The sequence below is a fragment of the Pagrus major genome, chromosome 7 (genome assembly GCF_040436345.1).
Source record: "Pagrus major chromosome 7, Pma_NU_1.0".
NCBI classification, from domain to species: domain Eukaryota; kingdom Metazoa; phylum Chordata; class Actinopteri; order Spariformes; family Sparidae; genus Pagrus; species Pagrus major.
The window spans coordinates 26,460,109-26,473,721 of NC_133221.1; the positions used below are offsets into that span (position 1 = coordinate 26,460,109).

The 13,613-nt window shown below is 41.1% G+C and overlaps 1 protein-coding gene across 3 annotated transcripts in view; it reads left to right on the top strand.

Moving 5' to 3' along the window:
* LOC140999947 (potassium voltage-gated channel subfamily KQT member 2-like) overlaps window positions 1-13,273 on the top strand; it is a 36,610-nt gene extending 23,337 nt beyond the window's left edge. Inside the window, exons 7-18 of one of the 3 annotated variants that reach the window (XM_073470541.1) lie at window positions 819-914; window positions 1,023-1,117; window positions 1,730-1,789; window positions 2,941-2,970; window positions 3,667-3,720; window positions 4,539-4,744; window positions 6,104-6,151; window positions 6,432-6,449; window positions 7,280-7,385; window positions 9,244-9,375; window positions 10,890-10,983; window positions 12,422-13,273. In XM_073470541.1, coding sequence (XP_073326642.1) covers window positions 819-914; window positions 1,023-1,117; window positions 1,730-1,789; window positions 2,941-2,970; window positions 3,667-3,720; window positions 4,539-4,744; window positions 6,104-6,151; window positions 6,432-6,449; window positions 7,280-7,385; window positions 9,244-9,375; window positions 10,890-10,983; window positions 12,422-13,273 — 1,791 coding nt within the window. Of the gene's footprint in view, window positions 1-818; window positions 915-1,022; window positions 1,118-1,729; window positions 1,790-2,940; window positions 2,971-3,666; window positions 3,721-4,538; window positions 4,745-6,103; window positions 6,152-6,431; window positions 6,450-7,279; window positions 7,386-9,243; window positions 9,376-10,010; window positions 10,080-10,889; window positions 10,984-12,421 lie in introns of all 3 variants that reach the window. The other 2 variants (XM_073470542.1, XM_073470540.1) reach the window with 2 other exon arrangements.
* Window positions 13,274-13,613: the final 340 nt, after the last annotated feature.

Consider the following 13,613-nt stretch of genomic DNA (forward strand, 5'->3'; position numbering starts at 1 on the left):
TTTAAAGTTTAAGACTTAAGGTAGGCTATTATTTGTTAAAAATATTATTTAAAGAAGTTCAGCAGTAAAACACTTTTTAATGGCAGACATTTTGAGTTCTCATAGCAAGAAATGCACAGGTACAACCAATAATGATCATGGCTCAGTTCCATTTAATGGACCTTGGACATCTAAATAGAATGCAGCCATTGTTAATTACAGTTTTAATGCTATAAAAATGTCTACTCTAAAAAATGGCACACTGTATCCTGGAAAAGTACTCAATATGATATTATGTACAGTATCTAAGTCACTCCATAAGAATTCAGTCCTTGTATCTCTCCTGTAGTCTCTGAGAAGAGACAGCACACCGATGTGCTACCTTTGTTATCTGTAGCAAACTACTTCCTCTGAAACCACAAAAACTCTGCTGTTTCCTCCCTTTACATTCAGAAAGCTCTCTTATAATGTTGTTATTCCAGTCACTAATGTATTTGTTGGCTGCTGTTAAATGTTTGCCATTTCAACTGAGATGTCAGACTTTGCAGTAAGCTTTGTGTAAGCAGCTTTATCAGCACTCAGTTAACAGGAAACAGTCCCTGCTTTTGCCATATTGACTTCTGAGTCACATTTCTATTTCCTCAGGGCTTTGCAGACAAGTGAAAACCTGTCATATTACAGATTTATTTTGTTGGATTTGCTCTCTCTCTGCTATGGAAGGGTCCTACAAGGTGTTGAAGGAGACAGCTGTTGTTGCAATTCCAACTGCTGGCCTGCAGAGGTCAATAAAGGTCACTGATCACTGTATGGGTTCTCTGCATCACTCTCAATCTGTTCAGGGCATCCTGGGTTCTGGCTTTGCCTTAAAAGTTCAAGAGCAGCACAGGCAGAAGCACTTCGAGAAGAGACGCAACCCTGCAGCAGGCCTCATCCAGGTATACGTCTAATAAAAACTGCACCATGTAAGATTTATCGAACTGAGATAATCTCTGTTTTATGCCCCTGACAAAAAGCTAAAAAGTCTTTTTTATTCCTCTATCTAGGGCGCCTGGAGGTTTTATGCGACCAACCTCTCCCGTACTGATCTGGTGTGCACTTGGGATTTTTACGAGCAGACGGTAGCTGTTCCAATGTACAGGTAAGTGATAAAACTTTCTGATTAATGCTGTACATTATTCAGCGTTTTCAAGAAATACAACTGTTTTGCCATATCACATTCTGCCATCTCTCTTAAAACTGGGAAGCTAGGAGGGAAACTGAGCCTCATCTTATTGTATTCCAAACCCCCGTTGTTGAATCAGATACTATAGTCTTGTTGTGGAGAGTCGCACACCGGTGTGACGTTTCACTTTCTGCTTTAATCAGTGTAATTTTACAGTGGATGATGCTGCTGTTGGCAGTGACATCTGGGCCTCTTTGAAATGCTGTTCAAAAGACAAACACTGCCAGTGGCTACTTTGTAAAATTAACCACCTATATATCTGTCCAGCTGTATGAATCAGCAAATAAGCTGCCTCGCTTGACTTGACAGATTTTTGCTTTTTATGCATCTAAGAAGTAGAAGAGCGCTGCCTGTCTGTTTGATTTGGAAATGTTTGGTTTCATCCCAGTAGTAATTTGAGGTGAAAAGGTGATGACCAGCAGAATAGATAACTGCCAAATTAAATGGAATTAGCTTTGATTTGTTTTAGCCTTTCAACACAGAGTTGGCGAAACTGTCTTGACAGAATACTCTTTGTCTTTTCCCCAGACTTATTCCACCACTGAATCAGCTGGACCTGCTGAGGAATCTAAAGGGCAAGTCATTCAGGTAAGAACATGACAGTGAGAGCGATGATGATGATTATGATGATCTCATGATGCCGAGGATGTCAGATTTGAAAGCGGAAAAAAGACATAGCCATCCACATTAAAGCTATACATATAAAAATGATTATATCAACAAAGCTGAAATAACTGTAATGTGAAAGGTGTTGCTCATATTGACAGACCCACAGAGAATTACCTGACTCTGCAGGTCCTCTCAGCTCTACAGAGCTTTATAGCATCTTTAATTGTATGGGTTTTCCAATCGGCAAGAGTAATTATCGTAAATATCGACAGCAGTACATGTGCGGTTGTTATGATTACATTACTTATGGTAAAAACGAACGAATCAACAACTTTGCTAACACCAAGCAAGTGCAACAACACACGCATAGCAAGCCAGCTAATATCACTTACTATTCAACAGCAAGAGGGACACCTCGGTGTCTTGCAGCCTTTTATTTAGCAAAGCTGTCGACAACAACAAAGCTTCCTTCTTAGCTTTCTTAGCTAGCTTATCTTTAACTTCCCCATTGGTCTTTTTGCCTATATTATGATGTCAGTAGAGGCTGGTGAGTTCAGCGTCGGTGCCCACTCTGGTGGTTCCAAAGCTCCTTTGCTAGTTCTGTAAATCCCAACAATCCTCCTCTGAGTTCCCAATCTTGTCTGGCAGAGTCAGTCAGCTGCACGCCGTACCAGCTAACGGCAGCTATGGTGGTTAAATTAGCAACAAGTAAAGCTATCTGTTCATCAGTAGAGTCCGTAAATCAAGGAGAGATGAGCAGAACAGTGGCAGGACATCAGAGAGAAACCCAGAGAACATTTCCTTCATAAAAAATGATACATTTTCACCAACATACTGCAGGAGATCATACCCGCCCACCCAAGATACATAGGACAACAACAGGCATTTGCATTGCGGAGCCGGAATAACAGAGGATTATTTTCTTACATAGTAGTGATTTCGGTGCAGAATTATATTTTTTTGTCTTGTCTTACGTACGATTTTGATTTGAAGCAACCAGCTTTTACTTAATTTTTCTCCAGACACGTTCCCTGTTGCTTTACAAGTGATTCTCAAAGCTAATCTAATTCAGCATGTAGCGATGTCGATGACTCGCAGTGTGTAACATTTGGTGTCTTCTCTCCTCACAGGAAGGAGTCTCAAACAGAAACGTCTCCCAGGTCTTTGATCTGATTGTTTTTTTTGGTCTCTCTTCACCTCCCTTTGGCTTATCTTCAGTACTGCTCTTAGCTGCTGCTGAGGCACTCTTCTTGGGGGAGTATGTGTGCACTATGTCTGAATGTGTGTGCGTGCGTGCGTGCATATCAGACATCTTTGCGGCTCCTTCAAGAATGGTCTTGCTGCATTTGCTCACATGGTGCTCAAAGATCAGCTCACTTTGGCCTCGCTCCCAACTGGCAGCTTTATTAGATAGTCACCAATAAGCTGTTCTTTGATACTCAAGCATCACCTCGGGAAAAAGTGATTTTGAACACTTTAAGAGCCTTGCTTGACTTCTATCACACTGTTTTTGACAATAGAAACAAGTGTAATTATTGACAATGTAGTAACACTTTATCATGACTTTTGACCATTTGCACATTGTTGGACTATGACTTAAAAAATCAGCCCTAAAACATCATCACAAAGATGCTGGCAGCCTTTATTATCTTTCATATAAGGGAAAATCCCTCAAGGCAAAGACATTGAACTATTAATAAGTGTTGTAAATGTTTTTTTTAGGTGTTGCAAATGAAACAAACTATAGTTACAATAAAGTGTTACTGGCATCACAGTTTGGCACACACTGCTGTTTTTTGACTGTACCCACAGCTATTTTATCTTTTTTGTGTCTCCTCTACTGCCCACCACTCCAGTAATGAAAATGCACACAAAGACAGACTTTGCGGGTGCTGTCCGAGAGCTATTAGGTATAGTTGCTGAACAGATACTAACAACTGCACTGCAAGTCTGTGTCTGTCCTTACACTCCTATCTCTGTACCTCACCCTCTTTTAGCACAAGAGGAGTAACACTAAATTCTGTCTAGTCTACTTTTTACAGTGTAATGCAGCTGTCGATGATGTTTTCATGAAAAGCTTTATGCTTATTATAAACTCAAGAGCTAATCTGCTCACATCTTTTACTTTTTTCGAAGAAAAGCTGCAGATATACATCCGTGTTTACCGCCCTGTCACAGTTGATTTATGGTTTCTGTTTAATAATGTCGTTATGCAATTGATTTGCTTGCTGCCTTTTTTTTTTTTTGCCTATTCAGCCCTTACAAACTTCAGTTCAGCAGGCAAGGTGCATATTGCTGAGTACCTAACAATTCGTTTCCTTTGACCAATTCCCATGACGAAGCATATAGTATGATGGTGAATTATTTTGCATGATTTGTGTTCACTTTTTTTGCATAGAGTGAGACCACAGCTCTTCCTTTTGAGACGTGCAGCGTCACTTTGCTTCCCATGCATGCTTGCTTGTAGCTTCGTGCTGCTTGCCTGACCCACTGAATGCTCCACTATGTTCGTATGTGGACATGGCTCCTTCTGCTGTAGGACATTGCCCATTTTGAGTTTCTGCTGAGGTAAGATTTATTATCATGTCAGTGCAGAATTCGACCAATTTACCAAGAATACACTTTAAACAACAAAGCAGTAGGACAAAGACATTTACTTACAAATAGTTATTTACTCTAAAAAAGTGTTAAATCCGTTACAGTTCCCTTCTTATTACCTGCTCTCTAGTCGGAAGGCCAGTCTGAAGGACAAGGTGTTCCCCAGTCCTTCCAAGGCTCCGGTGGCCAAGGGGAAGACCCAGTCTCCAGGGCCAGAGGACGGGGCTGAGGCCAGTCCCAGCAAGGTCACCAAGAGCTGGAGCTTCAATGAGAAGAACCGAGGGCCAAAGCACGCCTTCAGAGTCCGAGGCAGCACCTCGCGCCAAAACTCAGAGGGTGAGGGAACTCATCTGACCAGATTAATCATGAGTGTTAGAGTACAGACCAGGGTGGACACACATGGACTCCTGAAGGACAGTACCACTGCTTTTGATTAATTGTATTCATGTTAGGATAGAAAGTCTCTGAAACAGCATTTAAACCATCATAAAACACCAAACTATGTAGAGAAAATCACTTTTTATGGGAGCTTCACAGTTGTTTAATGGAATAGCTCAACATTTTGGAAAAAACACTTTCACTTTCTTGTGAAAAGTTACATGAGGAGATCAATACCAGTATCAAGTCTGTATGGTAAATATGAAGTGACAGCGAGCTTAGCACTGGAAGCAGGGGTAAACAGCTTGCCTGGCTCTGTCCAAAGGTAACAAAATACACTTACCAGCACCTTTTAAGTTCACTAACTAACCTGTAACATCTTGTTAAATCTGTACAACACCCAAAGTGTAAAAACACTAAGAGTCTAAGCTAGTGGCTCTGTGAATTGTACTTAGGCACACCGTTGCTTTCAGCTAATTGCTCACTTCCTCATGCTAACATATTCACAGTGACAATGCTAACATCCTGATCTTTGGCCGGTGTAGTGTCCACTATTTTCACAATTTTTTTTTTACAATCTTTTTTAAGCCTGTTAACATGCCAACATAGCACTAAACACATAGTACAGCGGAGGCTCATGGTAATATCATTAGTTTTACTGGTATTTATCATATGTCATAATCCTAAATGTTGGAAAATTCAACAATGACTTAACTACCAGAAAATGTAAAGTGAAGGGATCATGAAAGTTGATAAATGAAAGTCCTGTTCTTGTTTAACCCAACCCAAAGTAAGTCATGCAAACTTTGAAATCATTAAACAATCATTTAAATCTGCTCAAAATGTTCTTTGCACTCTTGACAAGTGTGGTGTCAACCAACAACATTGTGATCTTTAGAGACACAACACAAGTTAGAGAAGCTGTGATTGCACGTTTTACCCGACCTTTGGACAGAGCCAGGCGAACTGTTTCCTCCTGCTTCCACTATTCATGCACAATAACTGTCATGCAGGCAAATGCTATATAGTTTCTCCTGCTTGCATTGAAACATGTGAAGAAGGCAAAGATTTTCTGGACACGCTAAAGCCAACATTTCAACATCGTGCTGGGGAGACAGAGGTGTGTTGGTTTGGATGTTGTGTCCGGCCGTCCTTATTGCTAGAAAGCCCAGCTGCATCCATATATCATCCAGGCCACTGTGTCACTCTCAAGCTAGTGTTCTTGTTCTCCTTCACCATTTCTTTGCCTTTTTGTTGAACAATTTGAACCAATTCTCATTAGTTGTTTTTCTTCTTCCGCTTCATGGCATGTTAAAGTGCTGATTGAAATGCAGGAGGAAGACTTTGGACTGAAGAGTTCTCCAGGTTAGACAAGTCATCATGACATGTCTTCAATTTAGATTGTAGTATAATCTGTAATGTCTAGATTTACTATATATTTTACCATCGATGTTGAATAAAGCTTTATGATAAATGTTAAGTGTAGATGTAAGAGAAGAGAGAGCAGCCCTTTCAAACATGAACCAGAAACCATTCAGTGGACTCCACAAGTTCCCATGTTTGGAATTGATTTGTCTGCCATAGTCATCCTGCTAGAATCCATAACAAATCTCTTCCCATGTCTCTCCTCTCTCTCTTTTTGCAGCAATTGAAGGTTTAATAAGTAAGACATTGGGATATGTTGTTGGTTGGCTTCTATGGGGGAAATAATCAAAAGACAAGTCAGCTTCACCGGTCTGAGAAACCTGCATGCTGAAACCTGCTGAGATTTGTTCACTTGACATGAACCCTTTTTATTTCGATTTTTTTCTACATGAGTTTCCCCTCCAACAGTGACTAAACACAGAGGCATGATACTAGCTGAGAACATGCATGTAATGATTTACGTTTTTGTTAGGATTCTAACAACTACACACAAATGAGTATAGCATATTTTTACAGTAGTGGTAGACAAGTTTATGTGGTAGGTAAGTTAATATTGGGTTCAAGTCAAGTGGTGCCGATATGATCCAAATTTGACCCAGAGACGAATTGCCCCAAAGCCCCGCTTTACGTTGCATGAAGAGACCTCACTTTCCCTACCAGATTCTCCTCTGATTTATGATAAACAGTGATTAGGCCACACCTTTGCCTGTATGCAATATGCTTCAAATCCATAGATTAGCCTTCTGGCTGAACTAAAAATGCTAGCTACAATGCTAATCTAGGGTGTAATTGGTGGTGGGAAGAGAGTACTTGTCATTAAAGGTTCTATTAAAGCTTTATCCCATCAGCACTATCCTTCAATTCTGCACCAAGTCTTTTTTTGTTTTCTGTTGTTCCACAAAGCCCGCTCACTACGCTCACAAACTGGCTAACTGGCTTGAAACCAACTTGGTAATTGAATTTTTGCACCTACAAAGCTAAAAGCAACAGCCATGCTTTGCTTCTGCTGTGGACACTGTGGAAGCAGATGAAATATTCTTTAAGAGTGTGATTGTGTTTGCTCTGTAGAGGCGAGCCTCCCAGGAGAGGAGATTGGTGATGACAAAAGCTGCCACTGTGAGTTTCTCACTCAAGACTTACCGCCAGGATTGAAGGTTACAATAAGGGCAATATGGTAAGGTTCACTTTAATACCTTGTAGTTCTGTAATGTTTTCTTAATCCAGGAGTACATGCTAGCCAATTATGGTGTGTGTTTATGTCTTTTCCTTCACATTGTGGTCACTCTATGGTGCAGGCTTTACAAGCTTTGATAGTACTGGTACTTCCAGCTTATTATAAATTAAGTTTTACTTTTTTACTTAACTGCTGAGATCTGGAAAGGTGATGACAGTGCTAAAAAGAAGTCTGATGGAGCAGTCATACAATCAGAGAGATTTAGAACAAATGTCCAGGTCAGTCAAACTTATCTGGAAGAGAGAAATAAAAATGAAAAATTATTACAGTTATATTAAAATTATTAGAGGAGGATGACTGTACACAATTTTCCTGTGCAATAATGGATTATAAGTGACAATTTGGTGGCACTCATCTTCACTTTTACCTCCAAATAAAATGGCTAGCCTGTTTCTTGCCTCATTAGACTTTGTTGTAGTGATAGTGCCGTGTTCCCAGATCTTAGCAATTACCCGCTGAGTTCAAAGTAATTATAAATGACAGAAAGGTACTTAAGTCTGAGTGTGAAAGTTCATTGTTCCATCCATCTATCCATTATCTATAACTACTTATCCTTTGCAGGGTTGCGGGAAAGTTCATTCTTTGTCATGAAAATAGTTGTTTGACAAAATAATCTTAAAGGTCCTGTGTGTAGGACTTTGTGTGCAGGATTTAGGGGGATCTGTTGGCAGAAATGAAATAGGCCTATACTATTCATAATTATGTTTTCATTAGTGTATAATCACCAGGGAGTCCACCATGTTGCTACAGTAGCCCAGAATGGTCAAACCAAAAGCTGGCCGTGGAGTTTTTAGCAGCCACTGAAGGGGACACTTTTATGATTTTTGAGGCTGAAATGAAATCAAGATGGGTAAAAAGCACATGACTTCAACTTCACCTACTTTAAGCATTTAACTACACTATAGTATACACACATAAATTGATTAATACAGGTTGTAAAGTCAGAGTTAAAATATTTTGCCACTAAAGTCTGCCTGCAAAGAAAGACTGGTGAGTAGATGAGTCTCCGTGTTCAGCGTGGTGACTTTTAATGTCCCCGACAACTTCTGTAGTCTCATTTAGCAACTGCACCAGACATGTGCTTTATAATTCATGTGTGGGGTATTTACTGACTTATTTTATATCATAAATCAAACCGTGTACATCTCTTGTGTAAATCATAGACCTAATTTCAGGTAATCAAACGAAAGCACATTTAAAAAACCTGATGACTTTGAGACAACCATTTGAGATAAACCATTTCTGGGTTTTAGGACTATTCTGCGGCACTCTATGCTCAGTTGTCATGGAGTTGCCTATACTGTGTATATGATCACCTGTTATCACATGACCGAAGTATACTACTATATACTATATATTATTACTGTATATATACTAAATATATACTCAGGAGCCAACTCCATCTGCTGAGGAAGGTGTAGAAAGCTTCAGTACAAAAACTGAGTAGATTATTTATTATAAGATTTTTGTCAAACTATGAAAACAACAACCTGCTTTGCCGTGTCAGATTGTTGTAACAGGCCTTTATAATGAAACAGATTTTGGCATGTAGCATTAGGGAAAGCACAGGTGTAAATAATAAAATAAATGATGCCTAAATTCCATTCAGCTGCTTTGTTTTCAGAGTCTTTGTATAGTTCATGCTGGCTCATTGTCTCCCTGTCATGATTTACTTGGACGCTTGAATAAAACCAAGCCATCGTTATTGTTATCAGTAACACCTGTGCTTTTCCATTAAGTCAAAGTGAAACTTGTCATGTGTCAACGTCAATTGAAAGAAATATGTGTCCTCCTTCAGCATCATGAAGTTTCTGGTGTCAAAGAGGAGGTTCAAAGAGAGCTTGCGGCCTTATGATGTCATGGATGTGATCGAGCAGTACTCTGCAGGTCACCTGGACATGCTGTCTCGCATTAAGAACCTGCAGTCCAGGCAAGTGCACGTTCACTATGCAGTTAATTTTGGAACAGTTTATATCTGTCTCACACTCATTTTCAGGTTGTCTCAGAGTGAATTATTTGTCCGTCACTTTGACTGTGAGCCTAAAGACCAGGATGGATACATGGAGGCATTTCAGAGTTATTGTTTTAGCTCAGTAATTAGCTTGAATTCAGAATAGTACTAGAGATGTGTATCAGTAATACAGCGGTTGTGGTGTCACTGAATACACACATGTTGTGACACACAAGTCATTGATTTGCCTGTTTCATTTGTCCAACTACATGTGTGGTATTCAGATCTCACTTTTATATCTGTAACCTTTATATAAATCAATACTTGATTCACTCCTTCAGCTTTGAATGCATCACACATTCATTTTAGATATGACATTGATGAATAACTCACATTGTTTTACCTCCTCACATTTTGATCCCCTGAAGGTCTAACATGTAGAATAAATGTATTCCAACAGTGAAATACATGCACTTTTCATCCACGAAGCAAGTCAGACTCACCGTATGTCTCGTGTGTGTGGAATATATTGAAACTTGTTGTCCATAGCTGATGTGATTCCCTCGTTGCTTCATTTTGCATTGCACTCATATCGTCTCTGTGTGCCTTGCCAGGATAGATATGATTGTGGGGCCCCCTCCCCCATCAACACCTCGCCATAAGAAGTCCACTGAAGGTCCTAGGTTAGGTTAATAGACTGCACCTTTAGAATGACCGTTTTATCAGCATTATGCTCCTTATACCATAGTCCAAATACTGAAGTAGTTACATGCTACCTTATTATTTTGATTGACGGAACCCCTTTTGAGTACAAGCCACTCAACCTGTCTCATTTTGCTACATAATAGATGCTCAAGCAATGTTAAATATCTTATATCAAATAAAATCCAGAAACATGTTCGATGAACAGTTTTATGTGCAACATTTTCAGAACGTGCAGTTACTTTAGCTCTTATGTCACTTTATATCATAATATCAACAAAAAAAAAGAAAAAGTGAGATATCCCGCGTCCTTCTCACTGAATGTTAATGAGCCATGTCATGGGGCCTCACTCAACAGGGGTTTGACGGTGCTAGATGCTTGCTCTCATACTGGCGAGACAGAGGGAGAGCTCCCCCAGTAGGATGCAATGGAAATGAAGCATGAAGCACAACAAAAGCATGACAAGTGATGCATTTTGGCCCCCAGACAAAATGTCCCCTCTATTCACACTGTTTCATTAAGGACTGCCTCATCTCATAATGCATGCATCCACACCGTCCACCTTACGTCAATACTTACTCAGGAAATGCTAAAGTGTCAGACCGTCATTCATTCATTCAAAACGTATTTGTAGCCTGACATATCGTCAACATAAACGCCTTCTCTACCTACTTTCCATGTAACAGTAATTCCCATTATGGCATCATGAACTTCAGTTTAAACAAATAGGTTAAATCCATGTGGCAGAGTGTGTTTTTTAATCTCAGATATTACTTTTCTCAAATGCTAGAGTTGACCAGATAGTGGGTAAAGGTCCCAAAACTGAAGGTGAGGCTGCGGATGACCAGAGCATGATGGGACGTCTGGTCAAAGTGGAAAAGCAGGTATGGAAATTTCTTCCAGGTCTGTAAAAGTCACACAAGTTGGTTCACACTGACGTCAATCATGCATGTTTTTCTGATGATTCATTATTTCACACGCATATACGGGTTATATTCCGGGGCTCTGACCAAACCGCCATGTTGTTGGAGATACAAATAAACAGGTAATTGGCATTGAGTGATTCAGGTTATCACTCTGAAATATGTATTGTTTTGTTAGTGCCAGTGCATAACCATGGTGAAGTGCTGAAATGCAGAGACCTGCAAGAACCATCATCTAATGGAAAAAGAAAATTCCCGAGCCATGAAAAAGAGCCTGAGAGAAGATCATTCAAATATGATAAATCATCTGTAGGAACAAACTTCAACTTTTGTTTATAGCACGCTAGAGCATATATCGATCTATATTTATCTTTCTCTGATGATAAAACCCAAAACCAACACAACAGGAGGTGCTCCTGTTGTGTTGGTTTTGAATATGGCGGATCATCTCCTGGGTTCAGTCCCAATGTCTAACACACACACAGACTTTGAGGCACATTCCCAGCAAGTCCATGAGGGTTTAGGGCTGTTCTATTGTCAAATCCTTATAGCATGAGGGCTCTCTCACGGACATTTTGAGCCCTTTATGTCCACTTTCCATAATAACACATTTCTGCAGACTTTGCTAAAGGCAATTACCCACAGTTCACAGCGTTGTAACATTAAACACAGGGTTACCATTGCTTACCAGGATATCCCCGCACACACTCAAAAGAAACAACAATAATACGTATGCTTTCATTAATTTATATGCAATGTTTTTTTTTTTCTTTTTATGTTTCTTTTTGGCCTTTTCATGCCTTTATTGACAGGACAGCTTAGAGATATGACATGAAACAGGATAAGAGAGAGAAGATGACATGCAGCAAAGGGCTGCATTTCGGACTCAAACCACATGGGACGCATGTTCTACCAACTGAGCTACTCAGACCCAAAATGTTTTTTATTCAAAAATGGACATTTTCAAAATCACTTCATAACTTCTGACATTTTCTCCTCGAACTGATTCTCTACTTAACTCACTCAGTGTATGACTCCTGGTTTTTGTTTTTATTATGAGGCTATGTATTCAGAAATGTAAAATAAAAAGTCCAAAACCTACAATGTAAAGTGAAATGTCACAAAGTGCTGTCCCATTCCTATTATACCATTTCGCCCCTTGCAGACTCTTGGACTCAAACACCCACCAGGTGACGTCAGATTAGTCTGTGAGGGTTCAGGGTTCAAGGCCTTGGGTGGGGGGCATTGGGATTCAGTCTAGGTTTGCACCTCCAGCAGTAGGGCAGATCATAATGCACAGAATTATGGGTGGATTTCGATGTTACTGTCTCTAAAAAATATTTTAATTCTGGTAATGGGACACCACTTTTTTATTGTGAGTTTCTCTGTCTCCTTGCAGGTGCTCTGTATGGACAGGAAACTTGATTTCCTGGTCAATGTGTACGTGCAGCGTATGGGCATCCCTCGTTCAGAAACAGAGGCCTTTTTCAACTCCAAAGAGCCGTATCCAGCGCCGCCTTACCACAGCCCAGAGGAGAACAAGGTGGAGAAAGAGGAGGTGAAGGAGGAGAAGGTGGTGAAGACATGTTCAGCTGCAGATGTCCCGTGCTCTGATGGGTCTTTGGAAAAGAAAGATCCTCTACTGGGTCGGTCAGTGGCAATATCGGTGGGTACTCCCTCTGGCAGTCACAGCCGCCCCTCTACCTCCTGGCAGCACCAGCTGCAGCACCCCCTCAGCCAGCCTGCCTGGAACAGCAGCGTGGCCAACACCCCTTCGCCAATTGGTGGCAGCGGCGATCATTCGCCCACCCTGTTCCGCCTTCCGCCTCCACCTGCTCCGGTTCACGACCGCTCCTCATCCGCCCTTGGAGGCAGCGGCAGAGAGAGCAGCTCCCAGGGCCGGAGGCGCCACAGGAGGCAGAAGTGCCAGCAGGATGCCACAGCCGTGGAGAGCGACACGTCTCTGTCCATCCCGTCTGTTGACCACGAGGAGCTGGAGCGCTCCTTCAGCGGCTTCAGCATCTCCCAGGCCAAGGAGGACTTCTTTGGGCCTTCTTTCTTTACAGGCTCAGGAGGAGGGGGAGCTGCTGCAGGGACTGAAGCCGCAGCCGGAGCCTCTCTCTGTGCCCGGGTCAGACCCTTCATAGCAGAGGGAGAATCAGACACAGACTCTGACCTCTACGCTCCCTCTCCTCTGTCCTTCACCGGAGAGGTGTTAGGTGGAGAGAGGCCATGGCCAGGACTAAAGTAGGTCAGGAAGGACTGCTCTGCCTGGCAGAGTTCATAATGAGACCTTGTAGCCAACGGACTGACTGTTGCTGCTGCTGCTGCTGATGCTATTACAGACTATTTTATGTTTAGTGAATGATTAGCTGTTTATTACTGACGATGGTTAATATAGAAAAACAAAGGGGTTGTCCTTTTTCACCATTTTTGGTTGTGATGAAGCAATGCTGAATTACAGTTGCATTGTATCATCAATACTTTGATTAAATAGAAAAATAGCTGTTTAGGGACATTTCTTTATCTCACTTGGTAGAGACACCTTGGTTGCACACCTTAGGGTCGACAGGTGCGTTGAAGAAGACCGA